Source organism: Mobula birostris, chromosome 27 (genome assembly GCF_030028105.1).
Source record: "Mobula birostris isolate sMobBir1 chromosome 27, sMobBir1.hap1, whole genome shotgun sequence".
NCBI classification, from domain to species: Eukaryota; Metazoa; Chordata; class Chondrichthyes; order Myliobatiformes; family Myliobatidae; genus Mobula; species Mobula birostris.
Window position 1 is genome coordinate 24,398,280 of NC_092396.1, and position 20,536 is coordinate 24,418,815.

General features: G+C 46.0%; 1 protein-coding gene across 1 annotated transcript in view; it reads left to right on the plus strand.

The window, feature by feature from the left end:
* Positions 1-20,536, plus strand: part of LOC140188579 (solute carrier family 25 member 35-like) — a 36,308-nt gene that overhangs the window by 6,612 nt on the left and 9,160 nt on the right. The window contains exon 2 of the mRNA XM_072244995.1: positions 15,724-15,789. Within this exon, the coding sequence (XP_072101096.1) occupies positions 15,724-15,789 (66 nt within the window). The remainder of the gene's footprint in view (positions 1-15,723; positions 15,790-20,536) is intronic.

Below are 20,536 nucleotides of genomic sequence, written 5' to 3' on the forward strand. Positions count from 1 at the left end.
AGTCCTCTGTTACGCAGCTGCTGGGGATGAAACGTGACACTAGCCCGTCCATCCTCCTCCACACCCTCTTTGCGAACTGACAGTATGTGAAGAGGTGGGTCACAGACTGCTCCTCACTGCAGTCCTCCCATGGGCAGTGGGGTGCGGAGACGACATTCTGGGCGTACAGGAGGGATCTGACTGGGAGGGCGCCTCTCACCGCCAGCCAGGCGAGGTCCTGCTGCCTGTTGGTGAGATCTGGCGATGAGGCACTTTGCGAGATGAACTGGACGGTCTGCTCAGGCAACCACGCCACTGTGTCCATCACGTCCTTCTCCTGCAGTGCCTGCAGGACACTACGTGCCGACCACTGCCTGATGGCCCTGTGGTCAAAGGTGTTCTCCTGGAAGAACTTTTCTACGTAGGACAGGTATGCCGGCAACGACCAGTTGACTGGGGCGTTGCGCGGGAGTGGGGCCAGACCCATCCTTCATAGCCAGAGCGACAGATAGAACCTGGGCACATAGTGGTACTTGGTGCCCACATACCTGGGTTCTACGCACAGCCTGATGCAGCCACATACGAAGACAAAGACAAAGTATCTTTGTCACCAGAGTTATCCGACTGGGAGCAGGAAGCAAACCCATTGGAATTGATTTTCCGGCTATGAGTGGTGGATAAGGATGTACTCAGCTGCCCCATTTAGCTGATGGCAGTGGAGAAGAGTGGGGCGGTGTGGTCACCCGTGTTAAAGGCTACAGAAGGATGAGGACTGCCCGGTTACTCACACCTAGGTGACAAAGGATTGGCTTACTCCATCCATTATTTCAGTACAACAGTGGGAGCAGAAGCTAGCGAATTTTAATGACATAAAGACACTGATATTTGTACTGTCCTCACAGTCCATCAGGGAGGATAGGCCATGTTTGTGCTTCATTCTGAGGGGTTTTACAGGTCTGCTGCTTAGCTGAATAGATAATCCAAATGATTTTAAGGCAGTGTTTTTCTACTGAGGAGCCTGGTGAGGGCCCAGGTCCTTGCTGTCGCCTGTACAACACTTTTATCACCTAGTGAAGGCCCAGGTCCTTGCTGTGCAACACTTTTATCACCTAGTGAGGGCCCAGATCCTTGCTGTACAACATTTTCACCAACAACTCATACTTCCAGATGCAGCATGCCCCCGTCCTGTTGAAAATATCTGTCTTGACACAATAGCCCCGAATTCAGGTCTGCCCAACATTCAGGGATGGTACAGCATTTAGCAGCATTCCAGAAGTACTCCCATTGGCATTTACTGTCCAGTCTTTTTTTCACTCTTCACTTTCTGCCAGTGATCCCATTGGCAGTGTCAGTGTAGCTGGCAGCAGAGGTCAGGACTGATTCCTGTCGCCGAGCTATGAGGTTCCTGTAGCCTGTAACAAACACCAGCAAGCCCAGTAGCAACGATTACTGTTGGGAGGTCAGAAAGAATCCTCGCTCTCCATTTTCATAAAATTTTGCTGAAAATACTGAGCTGGGAAACCTAAAGGCAAACAGGATTAGAAGATTATTTTAGTGACCCCTGCTGTCGCAACACCCAGAAAGTGTCTCCACTTTACTTTGCCACAGTGGAGTGTCTCTGAAATGATTCACACCAGTTCTCCCATGCGTTCACTGACATGGCATTTCATTGTATCCAAGATTTCGTGGCATGCAACTTTTGCTTGAACGGCATCACCGTAGCAACACATTAACAAAGAGAACACGTCTAATTTTACTTGTAAAATAAAAAGTTGTGGGTGCTTGAAATCTGACAATGCAGGAAATACTCAACTGATCAGATGGCATATTTGGAGTGATAAACCGAGTTTGTACTTCAGGTCAATGAATTTAATTTCAAGACATCCACTGTTCTCATCGCATTCCGAGATCCATGCTTTATGCGGTGTGACAATATGTGGTGCTCTTGACCTCTCTCTCCTATAGCACTGACTTGCTCTAACTCAGTTCTGCCATCACACATCCAGTAAAGGAGCAATTTCTATCTACATCTGAAATTACAGATGTCAATTAGATTATGAGAACACTCAGTCCTCTTTTATTGTCATTCAGAAATGCATACATGCATTGAGAAATGATACAATGTTTCTCCGGCGTGATATCACAGAAAACAAGACAGATCAAAGACTAACACTGACTGAACCACATAATTATAACATATAGTTACAGCACTGCAAAATAATACCATAATTTGATGAAGAACAAACCATGGGCACGGTAAAAAAAATAGTCTCAAAGTCCCCGAGTCGATTGACTCCTGAGTCCCCGATAGCGGCAGCAAAAGGGAGAAACTCCCTGCCATAAACCTCCAGGCACCGTCAACTTGCCGATGCCTTGGAAGCAGCCGACCACAGCCGACACTGAGTCCATCCGTCCGAAAACTCCGAGCTTCCGAGCAGCCTCTCCGATACAGCCTCCCGAGCGCCATCCTCTGCCAAGCGCCCTTGACCTCTCCCCGGCCAATGAAACACGCAAAGCCGAGGATTTCGAGGCCTTCCGCTCCAGAGATTCCAGTTACCACACAGTAGCAGCGGTAGCAAAGCAGACATTTCAGAAGTTTTCCAGATGTTCCGCTGTGCTCTCACGTCTGTCTCCATCAAATCAGAATTGTGCACGGTCCCCTACTTGACAGATAATAGATATTCATCACCGGAGAGGCTGCGCGGGCTGTTGTCGTGCCGCCATCCTCTAGGGTTAATCTTCAATCGAGTGCTTCTCCGGAGCACTCTGCCCCATCACTTCCCTGGGAGCCTCGACTTTAATGCTACTCTACGCCACGTTCTCACCAGGCCTTCTAGATCTCAAATAGTTTGTCTTCACCGGAGGTCTCAGCTTCATCCTGTGGTAATGAATTCTGAGCCTGGCATGATATTGGACACTTCTTTGGCCTGTCTCGCCTCTGTGCCCACCCCTTCAGACAGGGAGGGCCATAGACCCTTCCTCCCATCTACAGAACTTCCGATCCATTGGACACCTTTCTCTGGCCTCTGAGCCTGACTATGCCCACTGATGATGAAATATTGACTTGGATTCCCTCTCCGGAGATGCTGCCTAACCTGCTGATTTTCTGTTTCTTTTAACTGCCCATTATGCTGCTGGCATTTAGGACAGCAATGAAAGTCCCCCATCTGTGTTTGTCCTTGCCGTCACACACAGATGAAGAAGGATTCTTCATTGCTGTGTGCAAACCAATTTATTTTGTGTCCAGTCAGTGTTGTTAGCCCTGGTGGACTGGTGGGTCACTCTTTGTCTGATCTCTGCCCTTTGACCTGTTTGGCACAGGTGACCCTACTGAGAGCCAACGCCCTGAGTCCAGCCAACATAGCTCTCCAGGTCATTGAGGCACGCAAGCCTCCGAACCCAACGGCAAGGTTGTGGTCCTCTTGGAGGTTTCTGGCTTGATCTGTGACATTTGCAGTGGCTGACAAGCTTGTTGCACCACACCTTCCAACAACAGACTTTCAACGGATGCTTTTCAGATGCCCACTCTCAACCTGACCTTACAGTGACACGCTCTTCACTCTCCCGGTCGACAAAATGCCAATAAAAAAGCCCAGATACCCAAAGGGCGAGAGAGTGTTACTGTGCACTTAAACTAACGGCCGTGCTGTGGGCTGTAAGTAGCCTAGTGGTTAGTTACAACATATCAGAGAGCAGTTGAAACTCAACCCCACTGCTGTGGGTCTGGAGCCACACGTCTGCCACACCAGGTAAGGATAACAAATTTCCACCTCTGCATGAATCTAAGTTTAAAAGAACAATTAAAGTTCAAAGTAAATTTACTATCAAAGTATATGTCACCATATACTACCTTGAGATTTATTTTCTTGCAGGCATTTACAGTAAAATAAATAAATACAATAGAATTTATGAAAAACTATGCTTAAAAAAGACTGACAAATATCCAGTGTACAAAAAAGGACAAATTGTGCAAATAATGAATAAGAAAATAAATAAATAATAGTGAGTCCTCGAAAGTGAGTCTGTGGTCGTTGTTAGACATTTTAATTCAGTTTTAAATTTCGCACCATCTGGTGTGGTGAGATTTGAACCCAAAGTCCCCAGGAATTTGCTCTGGGTATCTAGACAATTAATCCAGTGTGAAAACCTCTTCCCCCATCACCTCCGCTGCAAAGGTACAAATGATGAAACAATTAACCAGCTAATTTGGGGCCAGTAAGTGAGAAATGATAAGCAAGCCTAACACCAGAAAGTACTAAAAACACTCAGCAGCGTCTGTGGAGAGGAGATCTTTCAGGTCGATGAATGTTAATCAGCCCTTATGAAAACTCGCAAACACCAAACGTTAACTCTGTCTCTCTTGGCACAGGCAGTGCCTAACCTGCTAGGTATTGGCATTGCCTGATTTCAATTCAGCAATATTTGACTTCTGAATGATGAGGGACGGACAGTTGAGCATGTCATTGCTATGGAGGGGGCCTGCAAATTGAACTGGGCCATAACTGAACTGGGCCTACTCCTGTCACTTGTGATGGACAGCCAGTCTGACTCACTGACCTGGAGCCCAGGACCCTTCCCAGTTCATCCCTAGTAACCCCTTAATGATGCGAGAGGTATCAGATTGATAAAGTGTGGAAAATCAGTGATAATTAATCCGGTTTAGGTTCAGCCCTCCTACACCCATTTCTGAACCCCCAAGGTTATCCTGTTTTTTATCAATCTGTTTCTATGCACACTAGTCCTAAGCAAACAACTTGTCTTGCTACGGAAGTGTTCCATAGAAACCGTAGAAACCATAGAAAAACTACAGCACAGAAACAGGCCTTTTGGCCCTTCTTGGCTGTGCTGAACTATTTTCTGCCTAGTCCCACTGACCTGCACGTGGACCATATCCCTCCATACACCTCCCATCCATGTATCTGTCCAATTTATTCTTAAATGTTAAAAAAGAACCCGCATTTACCACCTCGTCTGGCAACTCATTCCACACTCCCACCACTCTCTGTGTGAAGAAGCCCCCCCTAATGTTCCCTTTAAACTTTTCCCCCCTCACCCTTAACCCATGCCCTCTGGTTTTTTTCTCCCCTTGCCTCAGTGGAAAAAGCCTGCTTGCATTCAGTCTATCTATACCCATCATAATTTTATATACCTCTATCAAATCTCCCCTCATTTTTCTACGCTCCAGGGAATAAAGTCCTAACCTATTCAACCTTTCTCTGTAACTGAGTTTCTCAAGTCTTGGCAACATCCTTGTAAACCTTCTCTGCACTCTTTCAACCTTATTAATATCCTTCCTGTAATTTGGTGACCAAAACTGAACACAATACTCCAGATTCGGCCTCACCAATGCCTTATACAATCCCATCATAACATTCCAGCTCTTATACTCAATACCTTGATTAATAAAGGCCAATGTATCAAAAGCTCTCTTCACGACCCTATCTTCTAGGCTTCCATTGTCTTCTAGGCTGTCATATATATATAAAAAAAACAGCTGACTTAATTTTGTATCAGTAGGAATAACCGTAACTGCAGACTTTATCCTGGTCCAGTTCTTCTCTCTAGACCAGGGGTTCCTAACCTTTTTTATGCCATGAACTAACACCATTAAGCAAGGGTCTGTAGATTCCAGGTGGGAAACCCCTGCTCTAGACTACCTGACACAATTAAAGACACCCGATTTCAAAATCCTTTCGTAATGCGATTAGAATATTTGTCTTACTTTGAATTGTAGAGTACGGACAGTTTCCCACAGCTAGTCCATGCCAGTGAGTACATACCACTCAGCCTTCTGTCTGACTTTCCCTCTCCATTCCGTTCACCCTTATTTGCACATTGAGTATCTCCTTAAATGCATCCATGCATTTGCTTCGGCCACTTTCTGTGGTAACAAGTTCTCTTCTAACTACTCTCAAAGAAGTATACTATTTAATTTCTTAGTGACTATTTTATATACAGTACTGCATGCGTGCACACACACACACATTTATCTTGGGTGCCTAACACTTTTGTACAATACTGTAATTAAATGTATGTATTGCGCTGTACTGCTGCTGCAAGAAAGAAAGTTAATGACAATGTGAGTAATGATAGACCTGATTCTGATCTGGGTCTCTATGGTGGACTGAGGGTGGGAAGGGAGCAGGGAGAGGGGAGTCATGGTTGGGAAAAAAGGGAAGGGAGCAGGAAGCACCATACTGTAACAGACATCCCACCCTGAAAAAACTCATTTCAGGGAGGTAGCACCATCAATTTGCAGGAGATTCCTTGGAGAGGTGAGATGTCTGCAATAGAGTAGCTCCTTAGCAGCCGGCCAGCTAGTTTAAATAACGTTAGCTATGCTAGTGAACGAATGACACCTGTTAAACTCACCTCAACATGTCTTTTACAGTCTTAACCCACCATGGGCAATAGAAAAGTCACTGTTGCAAACAGTGCAGCGAGCAACACTGTCATTATTTTGAGCCCTGTTAGGCAGGGGTACACTTTAGTGTAGTCTGGGGTGACGTACGTTTTATATGTTTTTTGGAACACTCTGCCACTCTGACTTTTTTTGGAACTCTCTCTCTCTCTCTCTCTCATGCACACGCGTTCTCTCGCTTGTTGTCGCTCTCTCTCGCGCTGGCTTTCTCGCTCTCGCGCTCTCTCTTTCGTGGTCGCTCTCACTCGCGCTCGCCCTCTCACTCTCGCACGCTTGCTCTCGCGCGCTCTCACTCGCGCTCGCTCTCTCATCTTGCGCTTGCTTTCTTGTGCGCTCTCTCACGCTCGCTCTCAAAAAAATCAGTTTCCGGGACATTGTATATAATTTGCGGGCATCAGGAAGCCGCTATTAATATGCAGGAGACTCCCGGAACTTCCGGGAAGGGTGGTATGTCTGCTGTAATGATCAATAAACCAATTGTTCGGATTCAAATAACCTTGCCTGGTTGAGTGTACCTGCACCTGTGCCACCCCCCACCCCGGGCACTCCTTCTCTGCCACCTGTCCCACAACCACCCCTCCATTCCCAATATCCTTTGCTCCCGGCAGATTTACAAACTCGCTCTCTGCTCCATGTTGACAAACACAGTACCGTGCGAAAGTTTTAGGCACCCTAGCCTAAGACCTTCGAACAGTGCTGTAGATAATCTTCAGTTTCGATCTTTCCCACATGTGGAATCCCATCAACAACTTCAAATATCTATCATTCTGCTATCTTGGCTGATGGTTTTAATGTGACACCCTTCCCAGCTTTCCACTAGAGAGCATGTAGAATGTTATAACAATTTTACTCCCCATTCTTCTAATTTGATTTCCTAATTGCCATTGTAATTGCTTTGATTATTTCCTGTAATCTTTTCTCCTTTGTTGCACACTCCCTGTTGTTCGTTAGTGCTGGTGAACACTCCTTCCCTCATCATTAATATGTCCCTTGTGTCATTATTAATTTATGATGTTTCATTATCTCTCCAAAATCTTGCTATTTGGAGACAGAACATTCCCACCTATGTCATCCTGCGAGGCTTTTTTCTGTCAGGGTAACAGATAACTTTTTGTTTTCCTTTAAGATGTATTTCCAAGCTGTTAATTTTCTTCTTTCCCACGCACACTTATGCTATGGGTTTGAATAGATTATATAGAACGCAAGCCAAAAGAAAAATAAAATTTCTGTAGGTTCCGGTTAATACCTGAACTCTCTTGGGGGCTTTGTTGGCACCGGACACAAGATCATACAGATTCGAGCTTCCAGTCGACCCTTTGGATGTGACGGGGACTCTCACACTGCGGAAAAAACATCCAGGGTTTCTGCTCTAGATCACCCATCTCCAGCTCCCCCACTGAAAGTTAAACTCTTCTCGGGCTTCCAGCTGGGTACAGGTATCGATTATAACTGCCAAACTCTGCCATCTTCATCAGGGATGTTGCCCTGGCATGTCTAGTCTGGTGGTATTTATACCCCCATCGTCCATCCTTCCTGATTGGTTAGTCCTCAACCAATCAGGTTTCCACTCCCACCATCTTTACAATCGAATCCCAGTTCTTACTCAGAGTGAGACCTTTGTCTTTGTTAAGATTCTTTTTCTCTAGTTTTATTTCAATGGCTTCCTTTACCAGGCCGACCCAAAAGCCATTGGTGTGGCACAGCAGTTTTGTACCATCCTATAGTCATTGTGAATGCAATGTGCTGCTACCGTCGATTTCTCCAGGTAAACCTAAACAGATAAACCTCCCATGCTCCTTGATGCGGGTCTCCACCGTCCGGCCGATATACCCTGCTCCACATTCACAGGGAATCCTGTAAGCATCAGCTGACCTGACTCCCAGCTCACCTTTGACCTGCATAAGCTGTGATCTGAGCTTCCCTACGGGATTGTGGATGGTATTAATCTGGTATTTCTTCAGGATCCTGACGATCCTCCCAGAAACCGTGGAAATACAGGAAAGACAGGCGGTAGTGACAGGTTCCTCCTCATTGTTTGGTTTCCTGGTTTTTCCAGGAGGGATGGACTATGGGCATGTAAATGCCAGCAGACTAGACATGCCCAGGCATGAAGATGGCAGAGTTTGGCATCGAAACATCGGTTATAATCGATACCTGTACCCATCTGGAAGACCGAGAAGAGCTTATTCGTCATATACACTGGGAAAACGCTACGTCCTTTTCCCCGCTGGAAGTTGCTTTTGTGGGTGAGATCAATGTTAATTTCACTTGTTGAGCAGCAACAGATATCCAGGTCTACAGAAGGAGAATGGCTGGCACTCCAGAAATGTGTGACAACAAGGGCCAGAGCCTTCAGAAGCAGGAGGAAGAATTCTGACACAGTGCTTAATTACACTGGTTTGCACCTTCTAATGACACCTACACAAACTATTAATTGGCTAGTGTTTGTCATTTGTTGTAGTGAGGTGTGAGTGCTGTAGCTTTCTAGGTTAATTTAAGGCTGATTGTTCTTGGGTCCTGGTAGACCAATTACAACCTTAACTGGACGGTATTATTTGTGTGAGGAGTTTAGTCTGTCTGATAGGGAACAACTGGTTCTTTGTCTCACTGAGATCACATCAACCATTAAGCATCCATTTCCATGAATCCCATTCGATCCACATTCCCCTTAGTTTCTCCCACCCACCGACACACGAGGGGCAATTTACAGTGGCCAGTTAACCTCCCACCATGGGAGGAAACTGGAACATCTGGAGGAGACCCATGCAAGCTCCAGAGTCTCGGACTGAACTCTCATCTCCGGCCTCTAAGTTGCTTATCCAGTAAAACTGTAAATCCAGCTTGTTAAATTACTGTTGAGTAAGAATTAGTTCAAGCGAATTTTGTTCATTTTACTTGGTACTCAGCGTTTTACGCATCTTGATCGTGGGATGTCAAGGTTCAGGTCTTGTGCCCACTGGTCCATTTTTTTTATTATAGATAATAATAACAGTGGGTGGCGGGGTGGAGATACGTCTCTACCAAAGGAGGTGTAAGGCACTCCTTCCCTCCGCTAGCCTGCAGGCCACCCTTGGGCAAGGTGAGCCTCTGGAGCATATCACAGGACCACTGACGCCGGGCAGACAATCTCTGAAGAGTATCGATAATAGCTGGGGTCACCCGTGTTGTAAAGACACTGCCCAGATGAAGGCAATAGCAAACCACTTAGAAACGTAGAAAACCTACAGCACAATACAGGCCCTTCGGCCCACAAAGTTGTGCCGAACATGTCCCTACCTTAGAAATTACTAGGGTTACCCACAGCCCTGTATTTTTCTAAGCTCCATGTACCTATCCTGGAGTCTCTTAAAAGACCCTATCGTATCCGCCTCCACCACTGTTGCCAGCAGACCGTTCCACGCACTCACCACTCTCTGTGTAAAAAACTTACCCCTGACATCTCCTCTGTACCTACTCCAAAGCACCTTAAACCTGTGCCTTCTTGTGGCAGCCATTTCAGCCCTGGGAAAAAGCCTCTGACTATTCACACAATCAATGCCTCTCATCATCTTATACACCTCTGTCAGGTCCCCTCTCATCTTCCGTCGCTCCAAGGGAAAACGGCCGAGTTCACTCAACCTGTTTTCATAAGGGAAGCTCCCCAGTCCAGGCAACATCCTTGTAAATCTCATGATTGGCTGATTAGATATTAGACTAATGAGGTGTACAGATGTACCTAGTAAAGTGGCTACTTAGAGCTTATCATTGGAAGATTTCATTTGCACAGCAATATATAAAACACACGAACATTCTTCAGTATACGAGCTCCCCTTCTGTAGAAAATTTGCCAAGAACGATCATGGTCAAGGTCACGTCATACGACAATGCAGATAATGATGATGATGAGTGACAAGGCTTCAGGCATATTAGACATACTAAGTCAACGTAATGTTGTTACAAGAGGACATTGTGATGAGCCTCGAACCGGATAATTTAAAATGAACATGTGGGACATCTGCCCTGAGTCATCGAGGCAAGTGCTTTTTGATTGGATCTTGGAAAATAAATAGAGATTTTCTTTGCCAATTGCAGCAAGATAATTAAGTGGATTCTGCAGCTACATAACTAAACAGTGTTTTGAGTTTCATTCTGAACAACAAAGGCAGGTGCTGTTATTGTCTCCCTCTGTCAGTCTCGGCTCATTTGGAGAAAATACTATTATTGCCTGAGGGGGGACGTGCTGTTAGTTGTGACAGGGAGAGAGGAGATGTTGCAAACCCACTGTGCTCGAGCTGCAGTACAGTCAGACAACATGGAAACAGGCCTTTCCACCCATCAAGTCCATGACAACCACCAAGCACCCCTCTCACAAATCCAACCCCATTCTTACTCCCCCCACATTTTGGGCAACTGGCCCCAGTTTCTGCCACTCACCTACATAATTTACAGTGGGCAATCAACCACCCAACCCACACATCTAATGTTCTGGGATCCTCATGGAAGCTGTGTCCTGCTGACGGGTCTCGACCCCCTCCTTATTTCCCTCCACAGATGCTGCCTGACCTGCTGAGTGTCTCCGACGTTCTGTGTGGGTTGCTCAAGATTTCCTGCGTCTGCAGAATCTCTTCTGTCTCTGTGTTTGTTACATCTTTTGTGCTGGCAGTGAAGCTTCCTGGAGGACATCACTAGGAGAGTTCGGCCATTGATGGAGGCTGAGGTTTCTAAGTCAATGTCCCCAAAGGAGGCTAAAGATGCACTAGTAAATGTGTTGATTGATGTTGCTGTTACGTCTCAAATTCAAGATCAAGTTTATTGTCATCTGACTGTACATATGCAACCAAACGAAACAAGGTTCCTCCGGATCATGGTGCACCCACAGAACATATAACCCTCAGCACATAAACCAAATATTACCATAACTAAGTTAATAAAATATAACTGAAAATGCATGCAGATCAGGTAAACAGCAAACAATACAGTATTCAGTAAACAGCACGCTGATCTAGTGACAAGACCTCAGCAGGGTATTCATTCATCTCACAGCCTGAGGGAAAGAGCTTTTACCCAGTCTGGTAGTCCTAGTCCTGGTTTTTCTGTACCTCCTTCCTGATGGAGATTGTGGGGATCCTCAACAATGCTTTGGTCCCTTCATCTGCAACACTCCCGGTAAATATCACAAATAGGCGGCAGGGGGTTTTAACTATCCTCTGCAGGGCCTTGTAGCCTCCATAGCACACAATGATGCAGCCAGACAGGACGCTGTCGATGGTGCTCCTGTAGAAAGTTGGGGGCGGGAGCCTCGCACACCTCGATCTCCTCAGGAAGTGTAGAAGGTGAAAGCAGGTGCTGTGGGTCCAGGTCAGATTGTCCATTATGTGCACACCAAGGAACTTAAGATCCAACTTGCTTCCATAAACTGCTGAATCAAATCAAAAAAGTTACGTCTACAGCAGACATCCCAAACCTTTCTAAGTGAGCTACCTTTTGGATTGAAGTCACTGTCAAATGCAGGAAGCGCAACAACCACCTTATGACAGACTGTGCCACATTGAGCAAGAGGAAAGAGCCCTGACTGTCTCTTTTGAAGGATGCTGTCCAGGATGGAAGGGCCAATCCCCATGTCCATCTTCCAGGTACAATGAAGGACAGACTGGATCTCTGTTTAACATCTCGTACAAAAGACAGCACCTCTGATTCTTCCGCGTATTGGACATCAAAGTGCAGCTAGGACTCACACTGTGACTCGGTGTGTTACCCTTGGAGATACAACAGTCACGCTATTGAGTTCATGTGTGAACAGCCCTCGTGACAGATGTCAGACGGTGATCCATGCTGGGCGTCTAGGAGAAGCCATGTGTGTCCTGGATCACCCCTGTCATCATTCCTGATGAAAGCCTATGTTCTTCCGATTGAAGTGGTTACAACATGGTTTTCGCCTTGTCGCTCTGAGGGTGCAGTTTCCACGCTGAGTAGCTCAGAATAGTGATCGGTGTGTGTCCTGGAATCATCATCGTGTTCTGCTCGCTGTTTCAGGTGAACTCCATGGCCCGGCTTTCGCTGAGTTGGATGGGCATCTTAGTCAGCATAGGGCAGTTGGGCCGAAGGGCCTGTATGTGCTGTATGAGTGTTAAAGGATGAAGGAGACGCTTCAGCCCATTTAGTAGATTCTGACTCAATGTGAAAACAATCCCGGTTCATCCCACTTCCCTGCTCCTCCTGCAGACCTGCAAATGCTTTGCTTTCAGGTGCTTGTTCAGCCCGTATACGAAAACTACAAATGAATCTGCCTCCACCACTACTGCAGAGAGCGTACTGTGGACCGTGACCTCCGACAGTAAAAAAAACCTTTGCTGGTTCCTTTCATCCTCAGTCCCCTAGTTCTTGACCCCTGTGCCAGTGGCAACACTCCCTGGTCGTGAATCCTCCTGTCAGGTTCCACGCACCATCTCCTCTCTTCATCCGGTGGGAATACTGGGCTGGCAGCTGTTCCTGTGTCTCCAGCCTGCAGCCACTTACCATCTTCTTTGAAGGTCCCCACACGCCGGAGATTTAAATAACCCTGGTGTCACATGGAGAGCCAGAGCTGTTCCAGTGACGCTGCAGAGGAAAACAACAGCTGCTTCTCCTCAGGCCGCCCGCTGTGGCTGTGCGTCTTGAGGTGACTTTGAAAGGAGCTGTGGGGACAGGGTCACACACTTACAATGTGGAAGAAGGCCATTTGGCACGTCGAGTCCGTACTAACTCTGTGTAAGATCAGTCTAGCTAGTACATTGCTGCAAGTTCTTTCCTCGCAGATAGGCACCCAGATCCACCACAGCTGAATCTGCTCACTACTAACCCTGGCAATGCACTCCCAGTGCTGCCCAATTTTCCACGTATCAGATCTCGTCCTTTTGGTAATCCCTTTGTTCCACTCTCAGTGGCCACTTTATTTGGTACCTCTTGTACCTAATAAAGTGGCCACTGAGTGTATGTTCGTGGTCTTCTGTTGCTGTAGCCCGTCCACTCCAAGGTTCGACCTGTTGTGAATTCATAGATGCTCTTCTGCCCACCACTGTTATACTGCTTGTTTATTTGAGTTATTGTTGCCTTCCTATCAACTTGAAACAGCCTGGTCTCTCTCATTAACAAGGCATTTCCCCCCACAGAACTGCCACTCACTGGATGTTTTTTTTGTTTTTCACACCATTCTCTGTAAACTCTAGAGACTGTTGTGTGTGAAAATCCCAGATCAGCAGCTTCTGAGATACTCAGACCACCCCATCTGGCACCAACAATCATCCCATGGTCAAAGTCACATAGTTCACTCTTCTTCCCCATTCTAATATTTGGCCTGATCAACAGCTGGACCTCTTGACCATGTCTGCATGCTTTTATGCATTGAGTTGCTGCCATATGATTGGCTGATTAGATTATTGCATTAACGAGCAGATGTACCTAACAAAGTGGTCACTGAGTGTCTGTTCCCTAGTCCTGAACTTCTTTGCAATGGGATATCTCCTATCTATTCATCTGTATCCTTCACAATGTTCAATATTTCTATCAGATCTCCTTGTCTCTGTACCAAAGAGGACAACACCATACCCGAAGCTCCTCATCTATAATAAATAATTTTCGAACTACCTTCTGCTCCTCCTCTACAGCTTTTGCATTTTCATAAAGTGCGGCACCCGAAACAAGATACAATACTTGAACTGTGACCAGACTAGTGTCTTATAAAGACTTTCCTGTTCAGGAACTCTGGTCCACCCTTGACAAAAGTCAAAAACCCAAACCTTCATTCAGCCTCTACTGCCACAATGCTGGGGTTAGCTGTTAGCTCCTCATGTGGGATTGAATCCATAAGCCTCCCAGAGGCCAGTCTTGGGACCTGACCACTGTCCATGCAGGGACGGTCGCCTCCTCAAAAATGGTTGAGAGGATTGGTGGTGATGGATCTTCCTCTTGTAACTAAGTTATTGGGGTACGGATGATCCTCGAGTTCATTGCTGGCAATTGATTCCATTCATTTACACTGAATGTGAGTAACGCTGCACAGGGAACGTCAGCTGGAAGGTGACATTTTGTATTATCAGTGGCCACTTTCCAGTCACCTGCAACTCTTGCTTGGTGCTGTCCGTTGTCTAAATGCTTTCTAGCTTCTTATTGACGGCCATTCCAAGGTCCCCACCCTCCTGTACAGAGAGCAGTCAGCAGTTGTGAGCTGCCGACCAGTGGACAGAAAAGTTGTGGAGGAGGTTCTGAATCAGCTTAAGATTCATTAACTCACTCGAAGTGGAGCACGCACCTTATTTTGTAAGACTGGCTTTAACTCAGGTAATAATTGAGAAGAGGTTTGATAGATAGGGTATATGAAAAAGAGTGTGGGCACGTGGCCAAGTGGTTAAGGCATTGGACTGGCGACCTGAAGGTCATGAGTTTGAGCCCCAGCCGAGGCAACGTGTTGTGTCCTTGAGCAAGGCACTTAACCACACATTGCTCTGCAATGACACTAGTGCCAAGCTGTATGGGTCCTAGTGCCCTTCCCTTGGACAACATTGGTGTCATGGAGAGGGGAGACTTGCAGCATGGGCAACTGCTGGTCTTCCATACAACCTTGCCCAGGCCTGCGCCCTGGAGAGTGAAGACTTTCCAGGCGCAGATCCATGGTCTCGCAAGACTAACTGATGCCTTTACTTTATGCAAAGAGGCTTTGTCCCACTGAGGTTGGGTGGGACTACAACCAAAGGTCAAGGATTAAAGGTGAAAGGTGAAACGCTTAAGGGGAACATGAGAGGGAACTTCTTCACGCAAAGGGTCTCGAGAGTGTGGAATGAGTTGCCAGCACAAATGGTGCCTGTGGGCTGGATTTCAACGATTAAGAGAAGTTTCGATAGATGCATGGATAGTAGAGGTATGGAGGGCGATGGTCCTGGTGCAGGTCAATGGGAGTACGCGGTTTAAATGGTTTGGCATGGACTAGATGGGCTGAAGGGGCGTGCTTCTGTGCTGCGCTTTTCTATGACTGTGTTTCTCTAATCTAAATAGTAGTGAAACGTATTCAATTTCCTGATTAGTGGTTATAAACAGATAACAGAATGCAGGAAAAGGCACATCTAAATCACTGGTGTTGATGAAGCAGTCCAAAGATCCTTTGGTGGAACAGTCATTCACCCTTCACTTGAATACCCATGGGTTTACTCAATCAACACGTGGGAATGCTGCACAGTAAAGGCATTTCAGCAATCATTTTAACTAAATAGACTGTCTGATTCTTTGCTCTCTAACCTTTTTGCTGGTTTCCGAAACGTGTTACCCACATTCCATCTACCGTTTGCAAGTGAATGTGTTCTGTCTCTTCCCAGGTAAAGACCCACCTGCAGTCCCAGTCTGCGGCAGTCATCGCTGTGGGACACCAGCATAACCATCAGGTACGTGCTGTCTGGAAGGAGAGGCTTGTGTCTTCTGTAAACAGAAATTTTGTAGGCTTTGAATTGCTTTGAAGTGTACAAATCAGCGTTCGTGTGAGAACCTGGGGTTCGAGTGCTCAGTGGGACTAGACATGTCTGGTCTCAGGCTGAGAGACTAATGTTAAGCCGGGACGGGGGGTGGGGTGGGGTGTGAACTGGGTACCATATTTCCTGCAGTGACATTAGATCATTAGATACTGGAGAAACTTAAAGCTTGGCTTTAAACCTTGACGCCACTCACAATGCAGGAAGTCCCTCGCTGCAGCAAGGAATGCCAGCCAGGATAACGTGTTGAAAATTTCAGGGAGGGCTTAAATGTATAAAACTCTCCACTATCTAGCCGGGGACTGCACAGCTTGCTAACTGCAGCAACATGAATACAGCCATGGGCTGCATCGGGTCAGAGATGAGCGCAGAGAAATAAATCTAATCGGAGAGGAAGTAAGGGGAGCAATGGGTGAACACAGAGTGAAGGAGAGGGGATAGTGGGTTTCTGGTTTACCCCTCTGTTCACTTCTACATGCTTGTGGTAATTTAGTAGATTAGCTGTGTTTGTATCGACCTACCTGATGCAATATTCATACACCTGAGGACAAGGTGAGCTATTGGACAGGGAAATAATTCTCCCCCTCCCCCACTACTCCACCCCCTCCCCCATACCCAGCAGGAGAAGCTTGAGACTCTATTCACACCATGTAAAACTGTTGGAGAAAGATCCAGTGACTGTGTGGCTAGGCGTAACTCAAATGCCATTCTATAAATTTGCTGATGATACAGCCATCGTTGGCAGAATTTCAGATGGTGATGAAGGACGTATTTCCTTGTGGCCAACCAGTTTAACTCCTAACCCCTTTTCATGAGGCCACACTCTTAGGGTGGAGGAATAACATCTCATAGTCCATCTAGGTAGCCTCCAACCTGACGGTACGAAGATCGATTTCTCCTGGTAATTTTTTCCTCTTTTTCTTTTTGCCTCTCCCTTCCTTCTTCTTCTGTTCCCCACTCTGGCCTCATACTTCTTCTCCTCACCTGCCTGTCACCTCCCATCTGGTGCCCCTCCTTCTTCCCTTTCTCCTGTAGTCCACTATCCTCTCCTATCAGATTCCTTCTTCTCCAGCCCTTTACCTTTCCCTCCCACCTGGCTTCACCTGTGAATATCTAGCGAGTCCTCCTTCCCCTCCCCCCACCTTTTTTACTCTGGCATCATCCCCCTCGCTTTCCAGTCCTGATGAAGGGTCTTGGCCCGAAATGCTGCCTGACCTCCAGCATTTTGTGTGTGTTGCTCTGGACTTCCAGCCCGTGCAGAATCTCTTGTGCTAGTGTGTATGCTGTCACTTGTTCTGAGAGAGGTCAATGTGCTGACTCTGTGTTCCTCCTGTCACAGATAGCTTGTTGTTCTGTTGGGAGCTGGCCTGTGGCAATCCACAGTAAAGGTCAATAATAGTGATTCAGTCAGTGATTAACCACAGTCAAAGCTGACAGATAAAGGGAAGGGTGGCCAAGTCTGGCCTGGCGTTAAGTGATGACAGTTTGCATTTTCCATTCTGAAGTTTAATCCTGACACTGAACATCTCATCACAACTGGAATTATTCCGTTAACTGAGGGGAGAGGCAGAGGAATCGGACACTGGTTCCTGTCACTGTGGAGTCACAACTGTGAACTGTGCAGAAGCACCCTTAGTTTGTTCAAGGTCAGGTAAAGCTGGTTAGGTTAACTGATTAAACTCGCCAGATTCAGCAGTGGCTAGATTTACTGATGTACCACAAACAGTATGTTTTCTCAGGATCATTCCTCCCTCAGAAACGCTCCACTCCTTTATCAATCACTCCTTCCTTGGAGACTCCAAACTAGATATGTCCGCCCAAAGGTTAATTTATTATCAAATTATGTCCACAGTGCACATCTCTGAGATTCATCTTTTCCAGATACTGATCTTTCGTGGTGAAACAAAGACCATGGAAGTTGTGCAAAGAAAACGTCAATCCCACCCCCCGCACAAAAAAAACCAAGAAGAAAATCAACCACCAAATCCCACCCCCCGCAGAAAAAAAACCAACAAGAAAATCAGCCACCAAATCCCCTCCCCTTGCACAAAAAAACTAACAAATCACATCACATAGCAGTAAGAAAGAATGGATGAAAACACAAAATATAAAAGCCATAAGACTGAAAAGTCCACAGACCATAGTCCAAACCCATAAACTCAGAACCGTGGTAACATCCTCCAACAGCATCAGGAGAGAGACCACTCAAATGCAGGGTATTCCCCGGCAACAGTGAGTGAGAGGCCTCCCTCTCCAACAGCGGAGATCCTTCGCTGTGGCAGAGTTCATGCTCTCCCCTTCTTCCCCTCCCCCTCCCCCTTCACTGTAGGTCAGAGTCATAGTCGGGAGCTTAATATCCAAGAATACATCTTGTATCAAAAGGTCAAGCAGGTAGGCCGAGGGGGTGGGTTGGCTCTGTAGGTAAAACATGAAACCAAATCCTTTGACTAGAATTGGATATGTAGAATCCTTGTGGGTAGAGTTAATAAACTCTGAGAGTAGAAAGATCCTGATTGGAGTTATATTCAGGCCCCCCAACGGTAGCCAGGATGTAGGATGTACATTTCAACAGGAAATAGAAAAGGCTTGTAATAAAGGTAATTTTGCAATAATCATAGCGGATTTCAATATGCAGGTAGACTCGGAAAATCTGGTTGCTCCTGGATCCCAAGAGGGGGAATTTGTAGAATGCCTATGAGATGGCCTTTTAGAGCAGCTTGTGGTTGAGCCCACTGGGGGATCAGCTATCCTGGACTGGGTGTTGTGCAATGAACCAGCTTTGATTATCGTAAAGGAACTCTTGGGAGGCAGTTATGATCATAATATGATAGAATTCACCCTGCGGTTTGAGAAGGAGAAAATAAAATCGGATGTGTCAGCATTACAGTAGAGTAAGGGGGAGGGAATTTACACTTCCAAGAGGACCACAACCTTATTGTGGTTTGGAGGCTTGCATGCCTCAATGGCCCTGAGACCTCTGTTGGCTGGAGTCAGGGCCCTATGCTTTGGCTTTTGGAAGGGTCACCCATGCCAAACAGGTCAAAGGGTAGAGGCCACACTAACAGTGGTCTACCTATCCTCCAGGTTCGGCGAGTTCAGCTCAGGGCTAACGACCCTGACTGGTAAACCAAAATGGTTATGGAAATAGCAATGTAGAATCCTTCTAAATCTGAGTGTGACAGTATTCCTGAGTCTCTACCCAGGACTTGCGCGATTGACTGTAGTGAAAACCGAGTGGAGGCTATTGACGTGATGAAGGAAGCCCTGAACACTGCCAGAGATGGAGGACCTTCATTGCTGTCCTAAATACCAGTGGCATAATGGGTAGTAAGTAAGTAAGTAAAGGGAATTACAGAGGCATGAGGAAGGAGCTGACCAAAGTGGAATGCAAGTGAACACTAGCAGGGATGATGGCACAACAGAAATGGCTGTAGTTTCTGGGGGCATGTCAAAAGGTGCAGGATAGATATATCCCAAAGATGAAAAAGAATTCTAGAAGGAAGATGAAGCAACTATGGTTGACAAGGGAAGTCAAATACAGCATGAAAGCAAATGACAGGCATATAATATAGCAAAAGTTAGAAGTTAGAGGTTTAGGAAGACTTTAAAAATCAACAGAAGGCAACTAAAAAAACATCAGGAGCAAAAAGGTGAAATATGAGGGTAAGCTAGTCAGAAATATAAAAGAAGATACCAAAAGACTTTTGGATAGATAAAAATTAAAAGGGTGGTGAGAATGGATATTGGGCCACTGGAAAAAGTCTCTGGAGAGATAATAATGAGGACAAAGAAATAGTGGATGAACTTAATGTATTTTGCATTCGTGTTCACTATGGAAGACATGAACAGTATGCCAGAAATTCAAGAGCATCAGGGGACAGAAGTGAGTGAAGTTACCATTACTAGGGAGGAGTTGCTTGGGAAACTGAAAGGTCTGAAGGTAGATAAGTCGCCTGGACCAAATGGACTACCTTTCAGGGTTCTGAAAGAGGTGGCTGAAGAGATTGTGGAGGCATTAGTAAGGATCTTTCAAGGATCAGTACTAGATACGGAGTGATTCAGGAGAACTGGAAAATTGCAACTGTCACTCCACTCTTTAAGAAGAAAGGAAATTAACGACCACTTAGCTTAAAATCAGTGGTTGGGAAGATGTTGGATCTCGAACAAGAGAAAGTCTGCAGATGCTGGAAATCCAAGCAATACACACAAAATGCTGGAGGAACTCAGCAGGCCAGGCAGCATCTCTGGAAAGGAGTACAATCAATGTTTTGGGCTGAGACCCTTCATCAGGACTGGAGAGTCAAAGTTGGACTCTATCTTATCTACAATAAGATAGATTCTTGGCCTCACAATCTACCTCTTGTGATCTTGCACTGTATCGTTTACTTGGACTGCACTTTTTCCAGTAGCTTTTACACTTTCCTTTGCATTGTTAGTATTTACCGTACTCTAACTCAATGCACTGTGTAATGATTTGATTTGTATAAGTAGTATGCAAGACAAACTTTTCACAGTATCTTGGTACATGTGACTATAATAAATCAATAAAACATGCCCTACTTGGACACACTGATGTGGCAAAAAGCCATGTATGGATGCCACACAAAGCAGTTTTTTTACACTAGCTAAGTATATATGATAATAATAAACCATTTACAATTAC